At 45.5% G+C, this 16,795-nt stretch overlaps 1 protein-coding gene across 1 annotated transcript in view; it reads right to left on the bottom strand.

Annotated features, from left to right (window-relative positions):
* The window catches only part of ARHGAP1 (Rho GTPase activating protein 1), a 21,278-nt gene extending 5,179 nt beyond the window's left edge, over positions 1-16,099 (bottom strand). Inside the window, exons 1-6 of the mRNA XM_010297278.1 lie at positions 16,053-16,099; positions 13,095-13,237; positions 12,206-12,298; positions 1,352-1,439; positions 977-1,108; positions 391-477 (exon numbers count right to left, since the gene is read on the bottom strand). Of these exons, the coding sequence (XP_010295580.1) occupies positions 391-477; positions 977-1,108; positions 1,352-1,439; positions 12,206-12,298; positions 13,095-13,233 (539 nt within the window). The 5' untranslated portion in view covers positions 13,234-13,237; positions 16,053-16,099. The remainder of the gene's footprint in view (positions 1-390; positions 478-976; positions 1,109-1,351; positions 1,440-12,205; positions 12,299-13,094; positions 13,238-16,052) is intronic.
* Positions 16,100-16,795: the final 696 nt, after the last annotated feature.

Genomic DNA, 16,795 nt, shown 5'->3' with positions numbered 1-16,795 from the left:
GTGTTTGTCCTTCCTAAGTTCAGCAGTAGGCTGGAGAAAGTTTTGTTTTCAATTATTTTACGAAGTTAGGATTTCAGCATCAACACAATGAATTAAATATAATTTGGACTGACGCTCTCACTTCCTTTTTCATTATTAGTAGAGCCTGCAACACTTTACTTCTCCTTGGCTGGATAGAAAGGGAGCACCACAGAGCTGCAAACTCTGTAGGTTCCCAAAGCAGTACTTCTTGGGTCTGAGTATTTCTGAGGCTTAGAAACACGAGGAGATAGCATGGAGACACTCCAGGGCAGGCTCGGCAGCCTGGGCTCATCTTGTGCCCCTCTGAGAATGCCCCATTATTCCCCTGCAGTGTGAGGATGTGGGTGAGCCTTCTGTAGTGCTTCCTACCTGATCAGAGGCTTGAAGAGAATCAGCAGAGTCTTGATGAACATAGTTGGGTGCACAATATACAAGGCTTTGATGTTCTTCTTGTACCTGCCAAGAGAAGCTAAGTAAGGATGAACCACACTTTAAAGTAGAGAAACCAACCTTTCCACAAGATTAAAGCAACCTGGGTGCTCCATTCCTTTTGCACGGAGCCTCCCCACTCCCCAGCACCCCACGGCCTCTGGTCTCCCATGCTTTGTAGTTGTGTCAGGCCACTCAGCAGCCTAACGGCATGCTCTACTGTATTCCAAGATTCACTGAGAAGCAGCGAGCAGCCTCACCAGGAAGGAGCAATTATAGCATGGAGCTGACACACTTGCACTGGGTCCTGGTTTTGCTGGTTGCCTGTTGGCCTAAAGGATGTAACTACAGAAGGAGTGTTTATCCCATGATTCAGCCTGCGTTAAACAACAACCCACCTCCATAAGCAGCAGAAATAAGTGATAGTAAATTATGATCACCAAGCTTCATGAGGGGTCTGGGGAAGATCTTCTATGTTAGGCTACAGACAGCATGTTATATCCTTGCTTGCTGCAGCGTTACTCACTTGCGATCAAATTCCCTGTAGGCATCCCGCAGCCAGCTCAGGGATGGCTTGTTCTCACTGGTCAGCCCATGGTGAAGGTACACCAGTGTGTAATCACTCTCCACATACTGGTCCAGTGTGAATTTCAGGTACCTGAGAAGAGACAACTGCTGAACTCACTTCATGCTCTGCCACAGAGAGGCTCTTCCTCCCTTTGGGACTCATTTTTGTGTGCCGTAACAGAGGATTTGCATCCCCACCAGTGGAGGTAAGCACTTTGGGAGGACATGTCCAGCTAAAGAAGCTACTGCAGATAGATCTGGCCCCAGGAATCCAGCACCTGGGAATTATGTCAGGCTTAAGAAGTTAACAGCAGCCTCTTAAGACACTACTCACCCCAGCAGTTTCACGTGGTCAAGTTGATGACTTGGGGGCATCCGGCAGGCACTGAACAAAATTACTTTCCTTCCATATTTGTCATCACCTGCAGATGAAACGCCAGAGATTACAGGGAGCTTAAGGACTACATTGTGGTCTTGGCAGCAAGGGGTAAACAGAGAATAGGAAACCACCATAAGAAGGCAGAAGTCTGGATTGCCACAACTGCCAGCAAAGTTAAACCTGATTTTCAGCAGAGTTACCACAGACCTAGTATGGAAGCAGAAACCTGAACACCAAGGGCCTGGCAAGTCAACAATGCGAATGGAGAACAGAGTCCATGCTCCAGCCCTGAAAGAAGAGGAAGGATTGGATGCCAGGATGCCTTGGGGCACATAGGGATGGAGGCCTTAAGTACAGAACAGAGTGCTCAGAGCATTAGTCCTGCAACTGCCCCTGGGCACTGCTCCTGATGCATGTATGCCCAGGGAGGCACACGGAAAACTGCCCCTCACAGGCACAATAACCACTCCTTCCATCCTGCACACAGTCCCAGACTAACTGCTTGTCATCTGTTGCATTTGTTTCTTGCTCCACCTGAAGCTTAGTCCTGCACACAGAAAAAAGCCATTTCATACCCTGGAAATTAAGAAGTTCCTAGAAACAGGGCAGTCTCAGCCACATCCCAGAGGTGAGAAGCAAGCATTGTCATAAGCCTCTTCTACAGACGGACCAAGTAGTGCTGCTGGATTCTCCAGCGGGACTGCAGAACAAGCTGTTCACTGCTTCCTAGACTTTCCATCCACAGAGATATTTTTCCAACCTGAGCTGGAAGGAGCTGCAAAGTGTGGCACAACAAAGCATTTTGTATAAAAACCCAGCAGAAAACAGTCCCCATCACACTGGAGCCAAATAACCCATCAAGCATCCTCATTTTGGGGAGGACACTCCCAGCCACCACTTGAGGCTTCAGAGACAACAAGCAACATTTTCCCCAGAGCAAGTCTTCATGTGTCAGTGGACATTTGACAGCAAATATCTTAGCCCCCTGAACAAAATGCGAACAGATGGGCATGGACAAGCTTAACAGACATGCTAGGGGAATTGAGAGATTTTGGAAATTTGACAGCAAATATCTTAGCCCCCTGAACAAAACCCGAGCAGATGGGCATGGACAAGCTTAACAGACATGCTAGGGGAATTGAGAGATTTAGGTAAGTAAGAACCAGGCCACAAATCTTTTAGACATACAGTTTGAGGGAAGGTCTGGTTCTCTCCCAGACACAACACCCAATCCCTTTCCATTAGGATGACTTGCTTTTTAGCACCAGTGGAGATGAAATGGTTCATTTAGTGCAAAGGGTTAGTCTTCCCATCTTTCTTGCTACTCACTCGGCTCCAAGAGCTATGTTTTCTTGTCAAGCAGAAGGAGCATGGAGCAGTGGAAAGGGCTACTGAGGTTACACTCAACAACACCCTCCTTCTTCCCCTATGGCACAACTGTCTCATACAGACCACAGCACAGAAAAGCGGCAAGGATTGCCACTTAGGCAGGACAGCCCTGCAATACGTAACTCTTCTTGAAATACATCATTTTCCCCATGCTGATTTACAGTATTCACAGCATGCAGCCATTTTCTCACCTTTGCATGGACTCTGGCCCTCAACTACTGCTTGGTTACACTTGCCATGCAGCAACTGAGATCTCAAAGTGAATCCCAGAACAGCAAACCTGAGGTTTCTGGGAACGCTGCCTGCTAGTAACAGATGACCACCTGGTGCTGCAAATGGCAGCCAGAGAACTCACATACACCAGCCACGACATTAAGATGCCACTAACCCTCTTTTACCCCAATCCTGGCCAGAAGAACTGATTCTCTTGCTACTTGTTCACTTATATTTTTTCCCTCCCCTTGAAAATAGTCCCATTTTCAAGTCGCTCACCAGACAACACAAGAGACAGAATTTACTGATGCACACAAGCCAGAACCTCTACAAAAGCTAGGGACACTGAGGCAGCACTAGGTACAGACCAGGAAAGGGGTGGCATAGGCCATCACATTGACATACACATGCGGAGGTAAGGGGCAATTAGGGAGGATGCATGACCCAGAATGCAGGACTAGGAGAGACTGATGCAAGGCTCATCTGGAACAACCAGATACAGTCACAGCCAGGCCGCAAGACCAACATCACATTGCATATCCCATGGTAGCCCGCTCTCTGCCTAGCCCAGAGTTTCTTGGTAGCTTGCTATGAGCTTTAGGGTTGGGTCTAATGCACGTAAGCTGTCTATAAGACAAAGGTGCAGACTACAAAGTCCTAGTCAGGGAATATGGCATATTGTGACTCTTCTCAGTGGTCTTGAGCCACTCGTATGTCTCCATCTGGAAGACAAAGGGTCCTGCCTGCACAGAGCAGCAAGAAGAGGGTAGCATCTGAGAATCTGTTGAGTTTTGTAGTGATGAAAGAGAACAGTTAAAAGGACTACAGATCTTTGCACATCATAGCTCTGTGCTTAAGTCAGAATAGGTGCTATCTTCAGTTAACTGTGAGGCTGCATTTCACACCGCAGTGGATGGTCTGAGAGCCAGAAGCAGACCGCAAGCTTGATCAAGGCAGGCCTTGGTTGTGAAGAACTGTGGTACAGCACCATGTTCATGTGATGTTGTGGGTGGCCACATACTCAGCTCAGGCTCCTGGGCACTGATTTCCAGACTTGGCAAGTCACAATTCAGGAACCACATAGCTTAAACGCCTTCCTTTGGAATGACATGAAAGCTTACAGCAGGGCCTATGCAAAGTGTAGAATCTCATTCCATATACAGCCTTGGTGAAAAAGTCTAGGATCGCTGGTAAAGAAAAAATGGACAATCCATGATTCTGCCACAGGGGAGACAGCATAATTCCCAGGGCCAAGTACATCAAAAGATAATCTGTAGTCCCCTGGATGACTGAAAAAGGAGTGGCCCATTTTGCCTTCCAAATCAGAATGAATTTATGCATGAGACCTACACAGGAACCAGCATGCCCACTACTGAGTTCTGGGTTTCACCCCAGTTTCATCACACTGAGCTCAGCCTGTCAACACAGACACTTTCAAAACAGCCAACTGCCAATCTTGTTTCCACCTGACATATATCAGATCAGTCTGGTTCCTCCAGACATGACAAAATTCAAAATTCAGCATCAAAGCTGAACAATCAGTCATTCCAATTTATAAACAAGAACCTAAAGCCCATTCCATGCATTCTTGGAGGAAACTGCCTGCAGGTGGCCTCTCTGCCTCCAACTGAACAAATTCTTACCACATTTGATCTTTCCCAGATGCTCCATCCCTTGTACTGTTTGCTTTCCTGTTTGCAATATTAATCTTATGTATCTAGGTTTTCACCCCTTGTTTGCAATTGCAAACAGCTAAAGTTTCCACTGAACACAACTACAGACCATGAAGTAATCACTCAGCTTCTCAGGCTGTCTCCTACCTCTCCCATATGAGGAATGCTCAATAGTAACAACAAACTAACAAAGAAGCAATTATATACCATCAGTACTCACAGAGCACCCCAACAATGTGCATACCTTTGTGAGTAAGTTCATACATAAAATATATTTTCGATCTACACTGGGATTAAACTACCTCCCTATAGGATGTAATTCAGATTGTTTGGGTTTTTTTAACAAGAGCGAGCAAGACAGTAGCCAATATGCAAAGCTTCTCCAGTCAAGACAGCTGCTCATCTAAAGAGATATTAACTTGTAGCATTGATGGGCATGGTAATTCTCAAGAACATTGTTATGGTGCTTTCAAGGCCCAAACTCAGTTTTTCCTCTCACCCGAAGAACAGCGTTTCCAGTGCACTTCTGAGACAAGGGGCAAAGAACATCACTGCTGTGGTTCCAAGCCATCAGTGCAAGACCATGCTTCTAAAACTGCTTAAGTTTAACTACTGAGGCTAATATTTCAGATTGACACCTGCAGCAATATAAATGTATCAGAGCAGAAGTTCTTATCAGGATAGCAGTACTGTCCTGTGACAGCACTATCTAGTAAATGAATCGGTACAGCCAACAGAGAAAATACATGCTTGACTTGCAAATCCTGCTATGTATTTCCAGGTATTTCTCATGAAATGTATCCATTAGGCTTTATGCCATGATTGGAGGCTGTCATACTACTCATTGGCAGCATAACTGCAGTCCAGGAACCCTGCTCATTCCTACCTTCATCAGGTACCCTCGGCTGAGGGTCCACCTCAATGAAAGATTCAAATGGGAATATCCTGGTACTTTAATACTGAGAGAATGCAGATGGATAAAACTTGCCACCAAAAGCTAGTGCTATTGGTAAAACAGCAAAGTTAACAGAGTTCAGGGTCAAGGAGAGGACACCACTACGTAATTCTGGAACATTACTACACAAGTTTCACAAAGCTTAGGATGTTTATCAGAGCCATTGTCAGTGAAAAACTTCTCTAATGTAATTTCAAGTTCCTGCCAAGCTTATGACACAGCAGGACAGTGTTTAAGTATAGTAGATTTTAGTTGTCTGTTGAATTCCATACTGGATTTAGCCCCTCAGGAAAAGAAGGTAAGGAGCTCAAAGTAGAAGTATTTTAGTATGTTACATCTTCCACCTAGATATTCCCAATATCCAAATGCTACCAGAATCATAACACCTTACCAAAGGACTACAGCTCTAACTGACACAAAATACACTAGAGGGTCAGATTAAAGAATGCAAAATGGGAGGATGCCCGAGAACATCCAAATGGGGGAGAAAAGCAGGGAGGATCAGCATTTCCATGGACTGTGCAAAGGTCTTGGCCTGCTGTTCAGAAACAGCAGAAAGAATTTCACACCAAAAGAAGTTTCCATCTACACTGAGAAGTGTGAAAGCACCAGCAGCCAAATTCTTAAGGCTTGGGACTGAAGACCAGAGAATATTAACACAATTTCAGCAACCACAGAGTAGTCTAGCACAGCTTCAGGCTAGAATGAAGAACAAGTTACCAAAACACAACATCTCTGCAGCCAAATGGAGAAGAAATAGATAACAGTTGCTTTCAGCTGGAGAATCCAGTTTAAGTGTCAGCTGCTTAGCACATGAGCGCAGCAGCAAATTACATATGAAGGAATAGGAAGCAACCCTAGAATGAACTTCCAAAGCACACATAATGACGAGGTAAATCTGAGCTCAAACTGAACTGGTCTGAACAGGCCACCACCATGACAGAAGAGGAACAGGATTTACACTGAGACCCAAGAGCCCCAAAGTGCCCAAAGTAAAGCCCACACGCCAAATTTGGCTCAGATGATTCTGCTGTGCCTGAGGCAGAGGTGCAGCCCTCAGATGACAATTTTGTGCAGCCTTTGGACTTCTGAAAAGTTGCCAGTGCAGCCTAAGGCTGAGCAAAGTTTGGGCTCCCCTGAGACAGTCCAGCTACAGGCCACGGTCATGCTAAAGGAATACCATGATCTACAGTACCAACGTTAGTGCCACAAAAAATCTACCTACCTGGTTGGGCCCCATCAAGTGCACCCTGGTCTGGAGGAACAGAAACAAAGTTATAGCAAGCCAAGTTTCGCACCCTTTCCCAGAACATAATCTTGAGTATAAAGTCTCAGAGTCTAGCCAGATTGCCTCTGGGATGCATTTAGTTACTGTCTTGCAGCAGTCAAGCTCCTTCTATTCCATCTTTCCCCCATGCTCCTCTCCAAAGCACCTTATCTCACAATTAGAGGTGGTAACAGCAACCCATGATTCCCGAATCTCCTTCTTGAATTTGCAACTAATTCTGTATAATCAGTCAAATTTCTGGCCCCTACTGTTACACTACCCCTACCACCAAAACGGCAACTGCTATATTGCCACTTTTAAAAGGGTTAAACACCACTAATTCTGAATGTCAAGGTCCTTTGAACAACTTCAGAAGTGCATAGAGAATGGCATCATACCATATAACACACCCAACAGACTGTTTTGCAAGAAGCTAAATTTTGCTGATAAGCTGAAGATGGGGACAATTTAGATATTTAACGCAACCATAGCTTTTAAAAAGCAAAAAAATGTAGAAGATCCTGAATAAAAAAAAAATAAACTGCCAATTACAAAAAAGAGAAAAGGTTTCTCTGGGCAGGGAGGGGTCTATGAAGGCATTTACTGTCATGCCCAGCCCCTTTCCATCTCTCCCACAGCTACATACTAAATAGATCCACATGGGCCTATCAAGACAGGAGCCTGAGCAGAGCAGGGCTCTAGAAAGAAACTCTCCATTCCCTTGGTCTCCCTTAGAAACTTAGAAACCTTTAGAAATGCTCCATTCCCTTTATCTCCCACGTCAAAACATGGTGTGCAAGCTGAGCTTGCTTTGAATGGGCCCAATGCTACAGAAGCAACTCATCATTCCATATCACACAAATACTCTTTTTAAGAAACAAAACAAAAGTCAAGACCAGAAACTACATCCAAAAGCAGCAGAAATGCAGGCACTGTGTATTAATGGAGCCAATAATTATGTACCATACTGGAAGGGAAAAGGACCCTTGTTATCAGAAGCCTTTGCTGAGCCCATTAGCCACACCAAAGACACACTGCAACATACTTTTCAACACAAGATTTTTCTGCAACTTCTACCCTTGCCTGCTTAGTGAAACAACAGCTACTGGTGCTCCAAGACTGATTTTACCTCCCTATGTAAATCACCAACAGCAAATCATCAGCACTAGCTACAACTTTGGCACGTGCAGCCAACAGCCAGCCGCAATGCTTTTCAGGTAGGTTTGGTATCAGATTCACTACTGAAAGATTCACTGTTGAAACTGCAGTTTAGATCTAGTAACACACAAGAAGGTACACCCCCAGCCCTCCACCTTGCTTTCGTGCTTCAATCGCAGGTCTTATGCACACTAGCATCATGCCTTCTCTGCGAGGGCAGCCTTGCAAACTGCCAATTAATGGTGTGAGGCAGCAGATTTCCCACAAAAACTAGCAGAATATGCTCTGAGCTTCAGCAGAGCTTTGAAGTCACTGGGCAGGGACTAAACAGTTGAAGTAAATAGTGATGGCCACTCTCCTGACAACTGCGACACCAGCTTCTAGCCTCCACAACAGCAGAAAATTCATATGCCAATCATATGTTAGCCCCAGTTTTCTTATCCCAAAAGGAAGAAAGTCAGTTATTGTGTAAATGGGAATGCTGATGCACCTCATCGGTATAGGTTTGCATATCGATCACAAAGGCGAGACCAGCAGTTTGGACTGGGCAGAAGAACAAGGAAGAAACATGTTGCCAGAGAGCCTGCAAAAGCCCTGCTCTTCCCACATAGACCCAGGTTTCCAGTAGGCACTGCCATCTCCAGAGACCTCCTTCAGACTATTAACTATTGTGAATTAACTTATTATCTATCTGCCATATTCTTGCAATTTAGCCTCTGCTGAAATTCAAGGCCAAGATTAGGTCACCCTAGTCTGCTTCATCCCTAAAGGAGATGGAAGCAGCACCTTTGCCATATAAGAATTAGCAGGAGGATACTGAAACTCTTAGACTTAACAGAAAATTGGGAGAGTTCCTCAACAGCCTTCAACCAGAAGCCTGCATTTCCTCTGAATGCTATGTGATGTGAGCAAGGAAAAAACCCACACTGCAGAAGTGGTTTGTGCAGTGAAATTGAGCCACCCTTCCTCCAACTTCCTGACACATGTAAAGATGAATTTCTATGCTATAATGCTCACAAAAAGAAGAACTTGGAGTCAAGAAGAGCACAACCACGCAAAGACCTCTCCAGAGCCTGTGTAAAGCACTCCAGAAACACACAGCTTTAAGGCAGGTCTGAAATGATAGGCAGAGTATCATGTCCTTCTTTCAGAAAAGAAGGTTTCCCAAAACTAAAATATTCTGGTTCATAACAATGCCACGATGCTCCCTTGGAACTGTGGCCTGGATGCCTTTTTCTGCCATCTTCCTGTGCCACACCACTGCATGGGACAGCAATGACATGCCTGCTCCTTCCCCATGGACAGCCTCTTCCTCTAGGAAGATCCCTGTCTGCAGAAGAGACAGGGACATAAGGCAGAAAGGAGAGTCTCCATGAAACTGCTACGCTATTTTTAAGTGAAAAACAAAACCAAAAACCTTACTTTCTAGCAAATTCTGCAAAATGTTTTCCAATATTATTTTCTCTCTTTAGGCCAGATAGCCAGGATATTCAAATCCAGCATGCCTTGAACCAAATGAGAAATGAAGGTCAGCTAGAAAATGAGCGTGCTAACTTTCTGTCATCAAAACTGGGCTTTTATTAACACCATGCCCCCATCCCGCAAGAAGCTGTTAGTTTCCTGACCACACAGGATAACCCTGGGATCACGGCGTTCAGCCTGAGGATGGGAACCAGCCTTCTGCTTTTTTCTCAAAATAGCATCATCATCCCAGAATATATTTCAGGGAAAGCAGGAACAGAGTTAGCCATATGCTTTCTGCTCTGAAGTGCAGAACAGGGAAGGAGATGGAAGAGAAAGCTCATAAATCAGCAGAATGCATAAAACTACCCTTGATTGCTGCAATTTGCTAATATTTACAAGGGAACCGGGTGGAGCTATTTTGTTTCAGGCTCAGCATGGCGAGAGTTCGTTGCACCTGAAGGTGCTGACAAGCACAACTTGTCAGTAGAGCTAAATCCAAACAGTTTCATATTAATCCTCCAGTAAGATTTTGATTCTCCAAGCTACTTCTAATAGGATTTTTCCAGATTTTCCCAGATTGTTTGCCTCCAACAACAACAGCCCACAGCACACTACCCTGCCTGATTCTCCAAACAGTAAACATTATGAATTATTGACCAAGAAAACCACACAAACAGCTTCACCTCAGGCCCCTTTGATCAACTTCATAAAACCTGCTTCCAGGAGATGAGCAAGTCTCAAAACTATGGGGCAGAAAATCCACCATCTGGACCTGTGCTACTAATTCTTCCAATGCCAAGAAAGACATTGCACCATGTTTGGGGCGGGAGGGGGACCATCACAGGCTTTCAGATAAACCAACTGGTGAAATTGGCCAGGAGCAGCCAACAACAAAAGCTTCTCTGAGCTGCTTCTGCACTATACAGAGACACAACAGGGACAGAGAGCTCACTAGAAACACAATTTTAAACTACGACAGGGAAGAGATCTGTTTCAGAATGCAGACACACCTCCCAGCCAGCCATCATACCACCCTGAAATCCTTTCAGGAAGTTAGATAATTCTTCATTTGCTATCCTAGAAAACATGTCAAATGGCTGCATTCCAACAGCCACTATAACACACCTCCACTGGAGTGATACTCCATTCAGAGAGCTTGGGAAAAAAAAAAATCTCATGTTACCTCGGGACAGAACTCCAGCAGAAAGACTGGTGCTTACGTCAGGAGGCAGCACACAAAGTCTACCCTTGGTTTGAGCTGACATTCCAGTCTTATCAATGTCTCTGATCTAAACTCTCTGCTAAGCATTTTGTCTGAAGCTTTGTCTGAAGTGAACAACAGTATGATTTAACTCACCAGCTCCCAGAGTCCAGAAACACCGGTTACCTCTGCCATTAGCATTCCAAATATTCTAGCTATTATCACGGAAATGGTGTAGTCCACACACCTGTCCCTTCCCAGTTTCAGCAGTAGGGAGACCAGGGTGCACACCTCTATAAACCCCAGTCCCAAAACTCCAGCCCCATGGAAAAGAAGGTTAGTAACACATTTGCAAATGAAAGCACTTGTGGCAAATCTACAAGACATAATGACCCAAATGCTTAACACCTGGCCGGTCAACCTGAGCACACAGGAGACAAAGGACAACAAAGTTTTGAGTTTGCCATTATCATTTTGTTCCCCCAAAAGATGTTAACATGAGAGGTTAGGAGAAAGCAAGCTCATTCTAGAAGACAGCCTGGAGAAGAATGATGTCAGGACAACTCTTACCAAGGTAAGTGCCTGAGAATCTTCCCTCTGTAGTCAAACCCTGCTGCACAATAACCCTGAATCAGGAGGACTCCAGCTTGTGCCTCTGCTTCAGTGCAAATTCACATGTGGGGCAGGGACCAAGGCACAGAGAAATGGCAACAGGAGGGATAGGAGGTGGCTATAGATAATCAAGGAGGACATGTGAATCAAGTCACAACAGGTTGAAGAGGTGCTTTTTTTTTTTAAAACAAGGAATGCAAACAAACTGGGATTACCCTTTCCTCAGACTTACCACAGCCACCTAAAAACTACGTCCAAAACTCTTTCTTATGGAGGGCCCATCAGAAAATTGCTGAGGGTTGGTGTAATTAAAACAATATGGATAAGACAACCACACAGAGAAAATCTAAATGCTTGTGACCCTGAATGATCAAGTCTCTTCCTGCAGTGGACCATGGGCCTATTCCTCCTATTTCAGATTTCTGTAAATGCTGTTTCTGGACAGCATGGCAAGCTCTGGCAATTCAGACATAGGAGAGCTGCCAGGCCAACTGTGGATTACTCAGTCAGCTGAGGACCTTGCAGCTGTACTGCATAACTAGGTAATTTCTGTGGCATTACCATGCAAAAAACACATCTTGTGCTCGGGATATAGTCAGGGGCCACATCTAAAACAATTCAGCAAAAGCAACCAAGTCCTGCTAACAATATAATCAAGACAGTAAGAGCCAAGAAGGAATGCAAGTTTTACCGAGGTCAACAGAAAATGACACATATTGCAAACATTCAAGAAGTTTGGTGCTCTCTCTCTTTACAATGCCAGCTGCCATTGCCACTTGGGCCTGGCATAGGGCAGGTGACCCCACAACTCCATTACAAAGACTCTTCTTCAGCCTAGCTGCAAAGACATCAAAGGAGAAAACAGAAAGACCACTACCTGCTACTTCCACAATGTGGTGCCTGGCGATATCATAGTAGGGATCATCCCATTGCAGGTGAGTGACGGGCTCAGGGGAGCCTTTGGAGTCCTCTGCACAAAACACAAGGAACAAGCAATTAGGAGAAGGGATCTGGAGCACCTTGGCAAGGGGTACAAGAGGTAGAGGGATGAGGAAAAAATGGCTCTTCAACATGGGAGGGGACTAATGTATGCACCTGTCCACCTCAGAAACCCACCTTTGAAATTCTGAGTGGGCAAGAGCAGCAATGACTTCAGAAGAGACCTGTCAATCTTGTGAGGTCCATATATGTCCCTCAGACTGTACACCCTCTCAAAAATGACTGTTCAGATGTGTCACAAACATTCACAAAGACCAAAGCCCAAGTGCCAAGGGCACCATCATGGCTTTTTAGAGCAGGAGGATCTTAACATCATCCCTTGATGGATGGCCATCCTATATGCCCTTGAGCTAATTTCCCTGACCTCTTTGGGCAGCAGTCCATAGCACAGATTTCAGAACAACTCTGACCTCCAGCCCCACCTCCCACATGGAAGTTCAAGACCCTTGCACTCAGGAAGGCCAGACCATCCTGCAAGAGACCATAATAGAGGACACTCAAGGATTTACAGCATGTCTGTACTGTCAGCACCAAAGTGCAGCCAGCCACAGGCCTGAGAAGAGTGTATTTACATCCACTGGCTCTGAGCGTTTTAGTGCTGTTCAATAGCAAAGCTAATTCACTTGGGTGTGGTGCAAGATTAATGTGTCTATAAAGCTCTCAAGTAGGGCTGGGGCTCTCTGTATATGTAGATATGACCACAATGCTGCAGGACAAACAATTCCTTTTTGGCCAAAACCCAGACCACAAACAAGCAGGATACTTACCTGATTTGGGAAAAGCAGGGGCTTCATCTGCTGGCCAGCTCTTATCATCTATGGAGGCCAGTTTGAGCTGGCTGAGGGACTGGTTGGTATCATCCAAGTTCAGGTCATCCTGAAGCTCCGAGAGTGGGTCTGTAGCCATGGTCCACAAATACCGCAGTTTATTTTGCAGCGTCTAGAACAAGGACTGCAGAGATTGCTAGGTGAGACACAGAGATCACGGGTTTACCTCCCCATAAAGGCTCTTCCTCTTCTCACTGATTCTCCCCAAATCTTCCCTTATCTTTACTTATACAGAGATCATATTTCCCCTCTCCCTTAACACAGGCAGGAACTCCTCTTCCTCCTCCTCCAAGCCAAGAACACCGACATATGTCAGATTCTTTCATGCCAACTGCTATCAAAAGGCCATCAGGAGTCTGTACCAACCCTCTCAGCAAGCCTCTGCTTGACTGCAGCTCTGTCCAGAGTAGTTTCTCTCCTGAAACAGGCGCAGCAACAAGACCCTGAGGAAGGCGACAGGCTACACCAGCCCCTGCCTGATACACTCACTGTACCAGCTCTGAGCTCCCCCTCCCTCTGAAGGGTTGGCACAAAGCCCAGCTATTTCCACAGTTGGCCCAGTGCTGGAAGCTTTCCCAGGAATCGCCTCCCCCCTTCTCCCCATAAGGGAGGGCCAGAGCTCTCAACAACACTGAAGTGGGTGCTTCAGTGTGCTGGGGTCTGAACACAGAAGTGAACAGCTTCTTAAACAGGATTTCGTAGGCTGACCTAGTAAGACAGGGAGAACAGCACACATACAACCCTCGTCTCCTTTCAGCATCACCCAGCAAATCCCTTCCGCTACATGACGGCAAGCAGCAAGGAATCATCTCTTTAACTTAAAGCCATATGGCTTGAATGAGTCTTTTTCACCAAGCATGCCATAATACTCAGGAGACCAAGGAATTAAGAGGGTCCAAGAAACAGACAGCTCAATGTGTTTGCTATTGCTTGCAAGTATTTCTCACTCTCAACTGGAGCAGAAGATACATCAAACCCAGGACTGAGCTATACAGCATACAGCACCTCCTAATGGTACCAGTTCTTAGGGATGACCCCTTAGGAAACAACTATTATCCTCTAATGCCAATGTCCTGGAAATAAGCAAGGAAACACTGGAAAGGACAAGCATATAGATCTGGATTGCTCTATCCCAGCTGAAACCAGGACAATTGCTCACACAGACCACCCAGACAACAGGCAGCAAGCCAAGAGGAACTGTAGCAAAACAAAATGACACCTTGCATCAGCAAGACTCTCTGTAATACTGTTTCTCAGTCAGTCTTGCGCTTTTTTGGCATTACAAGGAGAGCAAAGAGTTCAAAGATGATCTGAGGAGGCACACCACCTTTGTGTGGAAAGATTATATTCACAGTAATTTCCTTTAGCAAAATGGAGGGGGGCAACGATGTTTTACATCTTCCATCCTTACAGCTTGAATGTGTATATTTATCCAGAGATGATGAAACAAAAACTATTAAGAGACTGAGCACTGGAAGGCGTCACATCCATGCTCAGGGCAATGCTCATGACCAAGCTTGGGGATGCATTCTGAAAGTACAGGAAATTGGATATTCAGTGTTTGTCTCCTCCCTCTGGATCACTCCATGCTTATTACTTCCTGTCCGCCCTTAATCTGATACTCACCAGTTTACAAACTGTTTTCACCTCTCAGGGGCTCCCAAAAGGCTGGGAGCTATTGCTAAGCAAATTAAGTAAGTTTCCCAAAATATGAAAGAGCAAGAGATATATGGGCAGCAGATCACCAAAACAGCACCGCAAACACACAAGGTCTGACCACTGCAGCCAAGCAGAGACTCAAGCAAAATTATGGCCTCTGGTGAGGGCCAAGAGAGCTGTCTGACCTCTGATCTCGAAGGGATGAGGAGCAAGAAATCAGGTTCCCTTGCACCATGAGCTCATGCTGGAACCATGCAGCAGCAGAGCCAAGGGACAAGGAATCCCCACCACAAGCAGCTGATCTGATTTCTAGCATCAACTCCTATGCTTAAAGCATTCCCCACTGCAGATCAGCAGCCCCACAGCCCAGCACCCCACACTGAGAAGCGTCCACAGCTTGCCCAGGGCAGCCCCTCAGCATTCCCAGCTCCCAGAGACTTTCTGGCCTCAGTGGGGCGGAAAGAGGACCTACACTCAACTGCTCCCATCCACTGACATGCCTCTCGTGAGATTCTTGGGGACGCCCAGTAGCAAACAGCATCCCCAAAGCGACGTCCTGAAGTGCTTTGGGACCAAATCCAAATACTCACACAGAGCAGTGATGGAACTGCCATAGGGCCAGGAGGACACCAAGCATCCTCACTTGTCCCTACACAGATCACAACTTAGCTTCACAGTCAACTTGCAGCACTTGATTGGAGGCAGAAGAGATGGTTATTAGACAGCACTGGGGGATTTCCCCTTAGGCATAAAATTAATCCTAGGGTGGCACCATGTGGAAGAAGGAAGTTGTTAGTAGGATACTTACAGTTCCACATTGGAAAAAGAGCCCAGTGGATAGTGCTCTTGCCAAAACCTTCCTTATCCCTTGGAAAGGCAGACCAGACCCCTCCTAGATACATCCACATGCATTTCACAGACAGGCAGGCAGCTCCATTCCTTGGCTCTAAGTTAGTGTTCCATGGCAGAAATGTTACTGGAAGGAGGATCCTGAGCAGCAGACCTCTTAGATTGCAGGTCCTTCTTGTGAACCAGACTGTAGTTCCCACCGAGCTCTAGAAGGCTTTTGCAGAATTTTCCCCAGCCCTTTCCCAATAGTGCAAAAGACAAAAGCACAGGGTCTCACATTAGGTTACCCTAGAACAGTTTAGAGAAATATAATCCTCTCAATGCCTCGGAACTAGCAGGCACTGAGAAGGAGAGACCTGGAGTTAGGATGTAAGAAACTATTGCAAGAGAGGAAGAGCTTTTGCGCTCAGGCCCTGCAGAGAACCACAAAGAGGAGGCTGATTGCTGGCTGGAATGGATTTCCAGCAGGTATGGAGGTGGCCTTCAACACAGGGTTTGAGATGAGGTATACATTTTACTTCCTGACAGTCTAGCTGCATGAGATTTTTCCCTGTGTACCCAAAAATAACCCATAAGCAGGACCTGTCATTGAAAAGAAAGTCCATCCTGTATCAGTAAAAGGGTGAAATGGTTGTCAAAAAACAGTATTTCACCAGACATAACACAATTTAAGAACCCCACTTGTTTTAGATAAATGTCATGACAAGATGCAAGTGATACACACTGCACAGCCAATCATAAGGTAAGAAAAAATGACGTACCTAGATTTAAAAAATAAAAAGCCTAGTCAAATATTTAAAAACTAAAGAATCACACTTGACGTCAGAAGCATTTACTTACTGCCAGGCTCTAAAGAACCAACTCTTTCCATTTTTCCAAGCATTTAAGTACATTTTCTGCACCTACACTGGTTGACCTGAACACTTGCTGTCTAATAAAAATTTACTTTCTTGATAACAGAGATATGTACTGCAGAACTGCATGTTCTGCTGAAGGAGAGAAACGTCAGCCCTTTAAAACAGAACTCGCACACCAGTTCTGAGCTGGAGACTCTTACAGAAGATCCCACCAGAATTTACCCAGGGAAGACAGTTCACTTGTACCTGTAAAGTTTTAGTAGCTGCTGCTCATGC

This window comes from Phaethon lepturus, unplaced genomic scaffold, assembly GCF_000687285.1.
Source record: "Phaethon lepturus isolate BGI_N335 unplaced genomic scaffold, ASM68728v1 scaffold20131, whole genome shotgun sequence".
Classification (NCBI taxonomy): domain Eukaryota; kingdom Metazoa; phylum Chordata; class Aves; order Phaethontiformes; family Phaethontidae; genus Phaethon; species Phaethon lepturus.
This window is presented reverse-complemented; position numbering and strand designations above follow the sequence as displayed.